The sequence below is a fragment of the Rhagoletis pomonella genome, unplaced genomic scaffold, assembly GCF_013731165.1.
Source record: "Rhagoletis pomonella isolate Grant_MI unplaced genomic scaffold, Rhpom_1.0 Rhpom_scaffold_00002, whole genome shotgun sequence".
Lineage (NCBI taxonomy): Eukaryota > Metazoa > Arthropoda > Insecta > Diptera > Tephritidae > Rhagoletis > Rhagoletis pomonella.
Genome location: NW_023458556.1, coordinates 26,819,022 through 26,833,065, shown reverse-complemented (window position 1 = coordinate 26,833,065; position 14,044 = coordinate 26,819,022). Strand labels below are relative to the sequence as shown.

Below are 14,044 nucleotides of genomic sequence, written 5' to 3'. Positions count from 1 at the left end.
ATTTTCATATTTATGTATATGTTTACAAATATCTAGAATACTAATTTTTTTAATGCTCTACTTACCAGATAAACGCACAATTCACATACATATGCTTTGCATGTAAATACTTATTGATATTCAGTATATTTAATGCACGCGTTAATACTAAATAAATATTTACTTTCTAATAACATAATTTATTCGGTGGTTTTTCAGCCACTTTTTCACTTTAATTTTAGCAACCAATAACTGTTCTATTTTTTATACTTATGTATATATACATATGTGTGTATGATTGCATGCATGTTTATCTACATTTATGCATACTTGTATAGGTTTTCATAATAATATATATTTATTAAAGCCTACTTAGTTTTATATTCAACGCTGCTATTAACTAACAGATTTGACTTATTTATTTACAAACACTAACAAATTTTTATGTATATATTTGTGTATTTATTCCATTGTTTATTTAATGATGTCAGCTAATTAGCTTATCCTTGTAGCTGGTTCAAAAAGCAAAGTCTACTCGTCCCTTGGTATTTTGACCTAAGATGGCAACCCTTTTTTTAGTTCAGAGCTTGTATGCATAATACCCCATCAGCTTTCAAGGTTGCGCTAATTAGCTGAACACCTTTCTCTGTATACCCTTATAATTATGCTTTGGGTGCATAAATATTTTTTTCTTTAACATTTACATCGATATGAATTCTACATTAACCCCTGCTTGTGTTTATGCTTAGGCTTAGTGCTTACACTTACGTTCATATAAATACATATTTTATTACTTCTATGTATACGTATATATAGATTATTAATTCCTCTTTATTTCGCTATTTTCATGCCATCCACTGAAGAATGCCTTTTCCCCCGCTTTATTGTCTCCGTTCTGGCAATCATCTGCAAACGGTACTATCATCGCCGGCGCATATCGAATGTGGCGCAGCAAGAAAGAGTTTGCCATTGGAACAGGCGCATAACTGGAAGACACGATGTAAATGGTCACGACTTTGTGGCGCTCCCAATGAAGGCGGTTGTGCTGTACGCAAATTCGGCATGAGTATTTTGGAGGACTCCAAGCGCAGCTGCATGTCCGAGGGACCACGAGTCGTAGAGAAGAGGGAAAGGAGAAAGATAACGGAAAAGTAAAATTAAAATTAAAAAAGTAAATAGTTGAACTCTTGATAAGCTTCGAAGAGAGCCCCTCTGGTTTGAATGCTATGACTAAGGTAATTCCTAATCTTTTTAATTTTAGCTGAAAATTAAGCTCTTCAACAAATTGAAAACTATTATATCTTAAACTTAATATATAAGTAACATTGTCTGCAATTTGTTTGGACGGAGTGGTTAAAATATTTTGTAACCTTGTATTTTATTAAATGCTCTTGAAAATCGACCCGATTTTTGTAAAAAAGCTTGATTTTGAAGAAACATTACTTAGGTTATTTTTTTTAATATTAAAGTAACGGTATGTACTAGTGCACATACAGTATTGGACATATCTATAGCACCCCCCTTTCAAAGCGATATTGTTTGCCACTTATGTTTAGTTATTTGTTTTTAAGAATTTTCAATTAAAATACAGTTCATTCTCTAACAAAACCCATATAAACCCATGTTTTAAACTTTTTAAAAGACCGCAAAAAAGCGCAACAAACTTTCCCTTAAATTTCAAACTTTTTTCTCAGAAGCTCTAGAATTTTTTTGAGTACACAGTTTTATAGCGCATTCAATTTTAGTCCAATAATGTGCAAGTTTCAAGTCGCTAAAGATTACCGTTGATTTTTTAGAATTTTTTTTGTCTCATTTGCTTCCATATATGGACTAAACACAATTTATTTTTATATGGCGGAAACCCGCAACATCCTCGGCGAAAAAAAATCTATAAAATCAACGGTAATTTTTAGCCACTTGAAACTTGCACATTATTAGACTAAAATCGAATGGGCTATAAAACTGTGTATTCAAAAAAATTCTACCGCTTCTGAGAAAAAAGTTTGAAATTTGGGTGAAAATTTGTTGCACTTTTTTGCGGACTTTTAAAAAGTTTTAAACTTAAGTTTATGTGAGTTTTGTCAGAGAATGAACTGTATTTTAATTGAAAATTCTTAAAAATAAATAAATAAACATTAGTGGCAAACAATATGACTTTGAAATGGAGGTGCTATTGTATTGGCCAATACTGTACATACATGTGTATGTGTATCTGTGTTACTACTATATACTTACACTGCCATCCAGCGCACTCAGTCGTACATCCTTTAGCGCAGTCACTTCGATTGCTCCGGCACGCGATTGCAAATTTATATCCTTTGCTGCAGTCAGTTCCAGCTGACGTGTTGGAGATTCCAGTCTATAGCAAATTGAATAAAATGAGGTATTTGTAAAGACCGAAAGAAATAAAAAAAAAATAAAAAAAATTATGCACATTAGGATGCGTCACTGTCCATATCGAAAAAGGTGTCAGAAAAGTAAGCAAAAAAGAAACTGACTTCAATTCCTATAAAAAATTTAAGAGTACCGCTAATTTCTTAATGATCCAATGATCGGATATAAACCAAATTAGTATGAGATGCCCTCTGAAGTACCATATTTCCTTAAAAAATCGGTCAACGTGGTCCAAAGTTCTGCGATTAAACATATTAAGATTTACGTGAGCTGAATTTTGAAAATAACTCTAAAAATCAAGGCTTTTATAAAAATACCATTAGTTTTAAAAACTATTTTTTCAAAAAAAAAAAAACAACAACAAAAACACGAAAGAAGAGCTTAAGCTTGGAATTTCTGCGCAAAAATTTTGTCAACGGAATCAAAGTAATGTGATTTTCTGAGGTATTTTCAGATCGGTCAAGCTCAGGTAAATCTTATTGGTTTCCCGAAATGTTTTGATAAAAGTCTTAAAATATAGTTATTTCTATAATTTCGGCTTTTTGGTGGACACCCTAATGTACATACATATATATATGTGTGTATGTCTGGGACTAAAAATAAGAGTTATTGCCTTAAATAAAAAAGTTAACATGAAGGTTTCTATAGCACTACGATCTACACACAGTTTTCGTAAATCTGCAGCCCTGTGCACGTTTTCAAGCTCTCTGTGCTTGACAGTATATGAGAAAATTACGGACCGTTTGATTTCCTCTGTATAGGAATTTGAACGTCCGTCGCTAGTGAAAGGTCTAGAAGAGCGCAATGGTTACTTACGTTTTCGTTATCTTCAACACCCTTGTGTTCTGGGACCCAATAGATATATCTGTGGCATTTGCATAAAACGACTTATCTAGAGTTAGGCCATTTCCTTTTTAAAGCAATATTTAATTTTGTTCCAAAATAATATCTAAACGATTAACTAGCCAAAGGTGAGCTTCAAGACTCCTTGTTCCACCCGCTAACCTTTTTATTATCGATAAAAGACCCCTCACAGATCACAGCTGTGGAAGCAAGCTATTTTACCGCGACAAAACGTTTTGAATCTAAGCTGGCCAGAGGTATAAATATTAAATATTAGCCAAGATTCACGGATGAGATGCGTATATACCCGACGAAAGCCTGGGGCTGATTCTCACCGTCTAGCTCTTTTCCCCGGAGATGAAATCCTCCACAAGGCAGTTGTTTTCGAGAGGAGATTCAAAATAAAGCTTAGCTGCAAAGCAACTTGCAACAATTCTATTTTGGAGGAATATGTACAGGCATAGTGCTTGCAAATGAGGTAGCGGGTGGATTAGCTAGGGAAGCAGTAAACTCCACTCCACCGGTTCCGAAAAATACCCCGTGGTAGGTTTCAACACCATTAGGGAAGAGCTCAGAGAAGAAACAATAATAATTAGAGAACAGAACTGGCGAAGCACCATTGGACTTCGCCAAGTCAAAAGCCTAATAGGGGCGTACAACCAGAAGAGATATTTATAGACTTGCCACAACTTGCCCAAGGATAAACTGATGATTTTTGTTTTAAAAATTTCTCTCTACATAAAACAGTGTACAATTTTCTACAATATACTCCCACTTCCCTTAGTTCGTTTACAATTCATTTATATTTTTCGTCGCCATCAAAGTTACGAATGCCAACATTTCTGTTTGCATAAAAATATGTGATCAAATATTTTTCACATTTTATACACATTCCATTTGATAGCAAAAATGCGAGTTATTGAATTGTTCAGCTGCTTCATTCAAGTCCTCAAAATGTATGTATGCTCAGCCACAGGCAAACACATACATACCTAACTACACCTGTAAATCAGTGAGTGCCGCCTGTTGAAGACGCAGATGCAGCGTGACCAACGATCCAATATTTCCAGTCATTGCAATTCGCAACTGGCCGTCAATTTATTTTCCACACTCAAGCAAATACATCCACGAGGGTGCACACATAGTGGTAAATGATGGCGCATGTGGATGCACGCTGAGCCTATTTGTCTGTCGCGCCTTCAGCGTTTTTCAATATAGTCAACACTTGGTGGGTGCACTGCCTTTGCTTGGACGTTCTCCAATGCATTTCTAGCAGGCTTCCGTGGCCTGTGTCATACGGCATATGTTTGCCGTCGTAATTCATGCACTGAAAAATCGTCCATCGCAAACAGTTGTGATTGTTCAAAGGACACCCGTAATGCAGGCGCATACCTCCCAAAGCACACTTATGTATTTATCTCTATGTTTGTTCGTATATATTTCCAAGGAATGACCCAATTTTCTTTCGTTTTCTCATTTACTTTAGTGAGAATTTTTCCCTAAAAGCGTGAGTGGTGTTTTTCTATATTCTTGTTTATATGCAAGCGTTCAACGTTACAACTCTGACAACATCATGAAAGCTTTGGCAAGCGAAGGCGAAAACTTATTCCAAAATACATCAGAATAAATCAATTCCTGGTATCCTTACGAATTCTCGTATAATATAAATATATGTACATTCCAAAATAATTTAGACAAACTACTTGCCTAGGAGTGGTTAAGGGCTGTTTGATTTCATTGAAAGTTAGTCACTCCTCCAAGATAAAGTTCATATATCAATATATTGAATATGGCCACCGATTATTTTAAATTGAAAATATAAGTTTATAACTTAATTTCGAAGAAAGGTCTCAAGAGTACAGCCTTAATAATAATAATAATAACAGATTGGCGCTTACACATATGTTAGTATTTGGCCGAGCTTCTTCTCTGATTTGTGGCGTGCGCCTTGATGTTGTCACACAAAGTGGAGGGAGCTACAGTTGTATGCCGACTCTGAACGGCGATAGTATTTTTATGAGAAGCTGTTTTTCATGGCAGAAATACAGTCGGAGGTTTGTCAGTACCTGCCGAGGGACGACCGCTGTTAAGAAAAAACCTTTTTTCTATTTTTTTTTCGATGCCAAAGAAGTTATGCTCCAGAAATTTTTAGTGCTTTCATCGCATAGGTAGTCATGCCATGGTCCAGTATCGTTAATATAGCGTTAAAAAACCGAACAGTTGCTGTAAACCCCTCCTTAACTAGGGAAAATATTATGAACCAGAAAAGAGGTTGTACGATTTGAACTAATTCTTCTATCTCAGACACCTTTCTCGCGTACTTATTTGATACCTCTTTTCGCGGAATGGCACTATTCCACGGCACCCAATAGAGATTGACTACATATGTGCTGCCGAAGGGTTTGTGGGGATGTTCAGCACAGTGAAATGCATATCGAGTTGGTCATCGCAGAGAGCCGAGGAACTGGACCCGGAGAACCGGGTACTTTAATTAACCGCCTTAGAAGGGTATAAAGGAAACTCGATTCCAAGACGCTCGAAAATCGATTCCGTTCTGAAGAACAATTTTAAGAAAACGGTCAAGATGGGCCGAAAACTGGCCTTAGAAAAAAATAAGTAAAAAAAAAACTGAAAAACAATTCTAAAAGAACCTAGAGAACCGAAAATCGGCCCGAAAGAAGCAAAAATGATTTCAAAAAAACAGACGAATAAACTACAAATTTGCTTTATGCAGCCGCTCGCAGCAGCTGCAGACTTTCTGTCTGTTGGTTCATTTTGTAGTCTGTGCTCGAATGATAACAAAGTGTATGTTTGTTGTGGACGATACGAATGTTTACAGTAAATTATTTAATTGCGTGAATGTAAAATTCTTGAGCCGATACAAAGTTGTTAAATTAAATTTTCGTAAAAACTGTTTATAATATTTTTTGAGCTACTTTGATAGGGTTTATTTCCGTTACCACTTTTTGGAACCGGACTTGACCAAACCGGTTCTTTAAATCCTCGGATCCGCACATCACTATCGGGAACTGAACTAACTCATTTGTGGTAGGAGCCCCTTTGACCGGTCCTTTCTGCCCACCTTTCCAGATCAGTGCAGTTAAGTGCAGATTTTAGTATCCCACTGACTCTCGAGATGAATCTCCTTACGACAGCGATGAGTAGATCGTTGGCATGGATAATCGGAGGACATAAAAAATAGCATAAACACTATCGATTTAAACGAAAAACAACCATCCTCGGCCTTTTTGCGGTCCATTCAATGTCTACACGGGACCCACGTCTCTTAACGACTATTTAACCATAGTAAGGAGGTTAGACCATCGCCCTGTGTATGATGGAACTTTTTAATGAGACGGACGGGAGGTTCTGTGGGCTGGCAGAGGTAGCCTCAATATACTATGTGATTGCTCACATATAACTATGCTTAGACGTTTATACCTCCAGTGACAATAATTGTCTCCACCAAAATCTGGAATATGACAACCTCTGACGTGGCAGGAACAAAATTCCAACAATTTTATATTTCTGTGTAATTTTGCACCACTCTAGTGTAAATAGCAATAATGTTAATACGTTATGTCCACATATGTATGTTATATAGTTACTGAATAACATTACATTTGTTCATTTGTTCATATTTACTGCACGAAATACAATTTTTAAGAATTTAACTAAACCCTGAAAAAACTTAAAAATCTGACCAGTTGCAGCTACATTCCCTGATAGATTTTCTTTTTTTTTAATTTCTCAAAGTTTCCCCCTGCTCCGCATATCTACTCACCTCAGCTCGCGCGCCGGTTCGGCGCGTATATGTGGCGTTTGTATGGATTCCCGAAATATGGCGCCACCTTCACCGTCAATTCGCAACGCGTGTGCACCGATTGTGACTTCATTTTGATTTACAGAAAATAAATTTCGTCCATTGGTATCATTGATGCGAATTTCCTTCGCTATGCACTCGAGCTTATCGTGCCCAAGAAATAAATGATTCTCCAGCATGCCATTCGCGTCACGTGTATTGATTGAAAAATTACGTGATGATTCTGTTGATGATATTTGGTTGCCGCAAGGTGAGGCGCGCAGCGAATTTGGTAACCACAGCAGCAGCAGCAGCAGAAACGGTCGGAGTTGTCGCGACAAATCCCATTTGGGTTGTAGGTGTGGGGGAATATGTTGTCGATGTTTGACGTTTGTTGCCGCATAGTTTTTGTTTGTTTTTGATTAGTTGTTGTTTGATCGGCGATTCGATGTTCGTTGGTTGATTTTGGTTTCAGTTTCAGTTTCGGTAGTCAATGTGAATTACGGCATAGATGATGACATCCATCCGGGTGCACCGAAAATATATGTATAAATATGAATAAGATTTGTAAGTTTAGATAGTGCGAACAGCAAATATACAAATGTCAACTAAATTTGTGTAATATAAATAGCAATAAATAAAAGGCGAGTGGATGCACGTACGCATTGCGACCCAAAACCACCAAATAACAAATGTTATACTATCAGGCTGAATGCCAATCTGTTCTGCGCACAATGCCAGAAACATACTCTTCAAAAAAAAAAAAAAAAAAAATAGCGCAAAATAAGTATGATATCTACTTTCTTACAAATAAGCGTGCAGACCAGACCGCAAGATTAGTGTGACATGATAGCGGAAACGGAAATAAAATTTTTGCTCGCACGTTTCAGCGCAACTCACGGCCACGCAGCCAGTCAACCAAGGCGTCGACGACTTTGCCAGCGCACAGAGCGTACGAAATTTACTTCACCTTTTTGCTACTACTAACTACGAACACAACTGCCCGACTAGCGAACGTGTAGTAAAACGATGTAGCAATGTACTACGGCACGCTGTCAAGCCACTCAGCTGAAATTGCCGCCCCCCACCCATTTCATCTGTCCATTTTATCTGCGTTGAGGTTCCACCGTTTGGTTTACCGCCGTCGACTTTTCATACCTTAACGTTGTCATTAGGTAAAAATCCCATCTGTCTTTCTCTACTATTATCTGTAATTGTGCATCGCAGTCATCGCGTAGACATACTCACATACATATCTACATACATCTTTAGTGGTGACACACATACCAGAAAATACATATTTAGTTGTTAGAAAATTTATTCGTGCGTTGCGGTCGACAGCACCGTCTTTCTTCTTCTTCTTCTTCTTCGCAAACATACACACATAAGTACATATGTACCTATTTTAATCTTTGCATTGCGTTGAGTGCAAAAAGATTTATTTCTTGGTAAGTTATAAAATTTTTCTTGCACTATCACAATTTCCTATTTTTTGCGCTTTTTTTTTCATGGTCATGTTTTCGTACAAATGAAATATTCCGCTTCTGGTGGGGGGTTACTTTTTTAATTTAAAATATTCGTCCATTTGGTGCGGTTGTAGGTGTTCCGATCCAAAAATTGATACGGAGGTCAAAAAATTATAGCCGAACCAAGTTTTAACGTATTTTTTTGTTGTTATTGAATTTTTGTTATTTTTTTTTTATAAAAATGTAGTTCATTCTTTAACATAACCCGCGCAAGTTTCAAAAATTGTGCAATATTAAAAAAAAAAATTCAACAAACTTTCGTACAAATTTCGAACCTTTTTAAAAATTTTTAAAAATCAATCGTAATTTTTATCCGTTCGAAACTTCCCACCATGCAAAACATGAGAAATAGGCAACAATCGTCAATGGCAACAAATTGGCGACTCACCGATTTATTGCTGTGGTGACAAATCGGCAACATCACTTCGTTCATGTCAATTTTGAATAAAAAAGTTCTCAAAAATTCCGAAACTTATGAATATGGCGTCAATAGTATTGGCCAAAAGCGTCTAAATTATGCCCAAGGACAAGATTGAAAAAATAGGAAGTCTCACAGCGAGAAAATGAATTAATTCCGATTGTAAGTTGCAATTTGGTATACAAAAAAATAAATGAGGTATTAAAAAGAATAAAGTTATTCCAAATATCGCCTGAAGCGATAAGAAAAGGACTCATTCAGGTAATAAGAAAACGACTCGCCCAGGCGAGTTGCCTTCGGCGGACGTTTTAGAGCGACCAGTAATAGGAAATCGATTCGATGGCAATATTACCGGCAATAAATTTGTTTCCGAGGGCGACACGTTTTCTTATTACCGGCAACACAAATTGTTTGGTGGGTTGTACCTTATTCTACTAGAATTCAATGGGCTACAAAACTGCATACTCAGAATTTAATTAAAAAACTTGAAATTTTAACAAAAATTTGTTGATTTTTTTTTTAATTGCATAAATTTGTAAGGCAGTGTCACTCGATTTGTACAGATTTGTACATTTTTTATGTGTATTGGTAAATAAAAAAATGGTAAAATTTTTTTTTTGTATTCAAAAGATTGGTACAATACGGCGATGTTATATTGAAAAATTTCAACAAATTAATTTTCGTGATTGGGATAAAAATTAAAAATATTTTGGGTGTTCAAACAATTGGGATACGATTTGCACCAAATTTTGGGAAATATCCAATCGTGTGACACTGCCTTTAAACTTGTATTTATACGGATGTTTTTAAATAATGAACTACAGAAAAATAAACAAAATTAAGTAAAAGCAAAAACAACATTTTAAGAATTATGAAAATTTGGTGCGGCTATAATTTGTTCGACTACTGTACATAAGTTGACTATGATTACTCGGCCGTGCTATCATAGTAGCACAATGCCACTAAGCGCATTTTAAAATTTTCAGGCAATAGCCTCATGCAATTAACGATTATATTTTTTGCTGTTTGTGTGATATATTTTATTTTTATCAGTATGTTTGTTTTAATCAAAATACGTCAAAATAAAAGTGAAACTAAAAAAAAAATTTTTGCCCGAACCTCCGCCCAAAACTCCCAACTATCAACGATATGGACCTACGGTATTCAGCTGTGGGGCACCGCAGCAAACTAAAATAAGTATTGAAATGCTACAAATATTCCAATCGAACACTCGTAGAATGATTGTTAACGCACCTTAATTAAAATCGCCACTATCAAGGAAGAAATTAAGAAATTTGCTACATCTTATAACTAGACACCATCGATTTACCACACAGTAATGAGTTATCGAAATTAGTCGATATAGAGCTATCAAAATTAATCGAATTATCGTAATTTATAGAGATGGATATCCGAAGTTTATCGATTTATGTCGATATACATTTTAGAGTTATCGAAATGGATCAAGCCCTCGAAACGCGCAGTTATCGAAATTGGTCGAGTTATCGAATTTTTTGGGTTATCCAAAGGTCTTAAAAAACGAAAAAAACGGTCGTTTTTCAACAGTAACTGGTACACTTAGTATGTCTTAAATAGAAAGAAATAACTTAACAAAAAATTTGCCGCCAGGTGATGCGGGGGTCGATTTTCTTTATTAACCACTAATAAAAGCTTGCCTTAAAAAAGTTTTAAATTACTTGCTAACTATTTAAAATAGGAAGTTTCTAAAGTTTAAAGAGTGCATAATAAGTATGTACGTATGTACATATGTACATATGTGTCATATATTACTCGATGACTTGATATAATGAATAATACAAAGCAAATAAATCAAACGATGACAAACAATTAAGGCCACAGAAAACTTCCCACATAGGTGCTGCTATAAGTCTGTATGTATGTATGTACGTTTTTCATGAATGCAATTATTACCTAGTAACAAAATTCTATTTAAAGCATCGTAATCAAATGAATATGTTTTGGCAATAGGCATTTAGCAGCATAGTCTCAACATTTGGAAATTTATGCAAAATGAATATTAATAGGGACATCACCATAATAAATTACGTGCGTAAATATCTTATCTTGCCGTGACGTTATCAGACAAACATTATCCGACTAAATGTTTACAAATATTTATGCAGATTTATTCATATGCATACTTACATACATATGTACACACATATGTATATGTTTACATACATATTTGTGCGATTATTTGTCATGCTGGCGGCATACAAATTGCTGCAAATCACAAGCAAACGCAAATTTGCATATCATCCACATACAAATAAGAGCTCACATATACATTTGTACATACAGTTGCGGAGCCAAGGGGATTGATGTATCTCTCCTTCGTCAATAAACTACTATTATTTACTCTTGAGTTTATCCTTCTAATTTATAACTTTCTTTATGGTAGATTAATGACGAATACATTTTTATTAATATTTGGGATCATCAGTTATTGGATTATGCATGCTTTGGTAAAAAATTTTCCAAGAGAAAATAATGCTGGAAAACAGACCATTGCACCACGATTATGTAAGTCACTGACTCAAATGACTCACAAAGTCGCAATGGTATATGAACTGGTGGTAAAATGTTCTTCAACCAAATTCTGAAATAGGGCTTCCTTGAAAAGTTTTCTGAGATAGAGTATTTTTGTATTGGCTGCCGAGATTGATAGACCTTTTACTCAGCAGTCGATATATTACTGCATAATGCCATTTGTTGGCCGCCGATTTGAAAACGCCCTATCTCAAAAAATGGCTGAAGAACGCCTTATCTCAGAATTGGGCTGCAAGTTGCGACTTTAATCGCACAACGGCAACACTGCTGTGGGAATCAGACCCAAGTCATACCGCAATTTTCGTGACCTGGAATTGCTGAGATAAAATTCTACTACCTTCCCTCTTCCGCCCTTAGAAAGCCGAATTTAGACGGTCTAAAAATACTAGTGTTAGCAGGCTTTTTAACTAAATCAGGGAATATATTCTCTTAACAAAATTTCCCCGTACAACTGGCAGAGTTCAAAAACCAGAGAAAAAAGGAATACGCGAGTGGACAAAAAATACATAGCACTAAGAATTGCTAATCCTTTAGATTATCGGTGAAAATTGTTAATCAGCGCCCCTTTCCCGAAATACTGGCTACGCCACTGTGCACATGCATATATATATATATATATATATATGTACAGATACTTATTTACAAACACCATTTATGTGATTATTGGTACATTTATCACCCTGTAGCACATTGCTTGCTTTATCGCCTGTACTCACCTATCGCAATTGGTTGCCCGTGCCTAGAGCGTATTGTCGATGCGCGCAGCATGTCCATTATGAGCGCTTGACCGGTGAGTTGTATGCCGCCTGGCACTATCTTCAGGTGCCCCATGCCATCCTGCAATGATGATAAGACAAAAACCATTGAAGGTCAATTAACAACAATTGAGCTAGGTAATGAGGCGTATGCCATATATGTATGTATGTATGTACGTATGTATGTATGTAGCTATGTAAAATATGTATAAAGGTGACCGCGGCGTATGAGTGATGTCAACTGGTCGTTTCTACTGCCATGAAAAGTTGCAAACCTCGACCTGCTGACAACAAACAAACCACTGCACTGTACAATAAGTGAATTTTGGTTGTTGTAAAATGTACAAAATATATGTATACATTTGTATACTTGTGTGCCACACTCACCGTCGTGAATTCCATCACCTTCAGTATCCACAGCGTCAACACCAAATTGGTGATGATGAGCAGCATCAGCAGTACGAGCAGTCCATAAAGGCATTTCTTGCGCCAACCCACCAACTCCAAATGCGCACCCAGGCTATCCATGAAATCGTTGTTACCTTTGTATAGTGTGTTGTTGTTGTTATTATTATTGCTGTGATTGCTGCTATTGCCACTCGCACTCGCACTCGCACTTGCACTTGCACTTGCACTTGCACTGCCAGTAACAGCAGCACCTTTGGGCATTCTCTTTGGCAGCGCTTGTTGTTGTAGTGTTTTCTCTTGTTGTTGTTGTTGATATTGACGTTGTGCCTGCTTCACCTTGATTGTGGCGCGTTGTCGCTTGTCGTGTCCGTTCTGTTGTGAATTTGCAACCACCACCACTGGCGAAGCTTTGCTTGTGTGGCTGCCCACTAAATCGACACTGTCAGCGGCATAAGCAGCACGCGGCGTTGTTGTTGTTGTGGCAACTCGTGGCAAAGTGCGATTGCGTGGCGAGCGTGTGGTTGTTGTACTACTTTCAATGTGTCTAACAGCAGCACCAGCAGCGCCAACACTGCTAGCACCTGTGGCAAGTCCTAGAATGCTGTCAACAATCGTTGTTTTTGCTTTTTGCGTTTCTTTTGTTATTGTTGTTGTTGTCGTCGGACCGCCACCATTCCCCAAAATCGATGTGCTCACCGTAGCTGCATGTTGCAAGTTATTGCCGCCAATGCTGTTACGGGAAGGTGATTTTGAATCTCGTTGTTTTTGTTGTTGTTGTTGTTCTGTATGTAGCGAATTATTAATTAATGTTGCTACTACTGTTTGAGTGCTGAAACAGTTATTGTTGTTATGGCGTAGTTGGTATTCAATTTGTTGATGTTGCAACTGTTGTTGTTGTTGTTGCTTTTTACGCTTAAACGTTGCAGTTGGCGATGTGAACTGAAATGTCGCCGCTGTCTCGAGTTGAAGATCACCTGCCGTGGAGTCTCGCTGTTGTTTTTGTATCAAATCTGGTGATTGCTGTGAAAGAATGTTGTCGCACACTTTAGTATTGTTGTTAGCTGATATAGTAGCTGTGGTTGGTGGCATAAAACCATTTTCTTTGCTGCGCTTTGGTGAAGTTGGAAAATGATGAGCGAAATGTAGCGCGTGTGGCAGGTTAATGTTGCATGTTCGTGATGTGATGCGAAATGCATTGAAGTTAGTTTGTTTGCATGAAGCGCAATGACATTGGGTGGTTATGCCGGTGTTGTGGTGGTTATATTAGGCGTTTGGCCGATGAAAGTGATTAGGTGACGGCAAAATGTCCGCAAATGTAGCAAATGAGAGCAAAAAGTGTAAATTAAAT

The 14,044-nt window shown here is 36.8% G+C and overlaps 1 protein-coding gene across 1 annotated transcript in view; it reads right to left on the bottom strand.

Moving 5' to 3' along the window:
- Window positions 1-59: 59 nt before the first annotated feature.
- The window catches only part of LOC118733352 (homeobox protein 5), a 90,631-nt gene continuing 76,646 nt past the window's right edge, over window positions 60-14,044 (bottom strand). The window contains exons 3-7 of the mRNA XM_036462721.1: window positions 12,676-13,801; window positions 12,250-12,370; window positions 7,001-7,262; window positions 2,215-2,338; window positions 60-1,070 (exon numbers count right to left, since the gene is read on the bottom strand). Of these exons, the coding sequence (XP_036318614.1) occupies window positions 882-1,070; window positions 2,215-2,338; window positions 7,001-7,262; window positions 12,250-12,370; window positions 12,676-13,801 (1,822 nt within the window). The 3' untranslated portion in view covers window positions 60-881. The remainder of the gene's footprint in view (window positions 1,071-2,214; window positions 2,339-7,000; window positions 7,263-12,249; window positions 12,371-12,675; window positions 13,802-14,044) is intronic.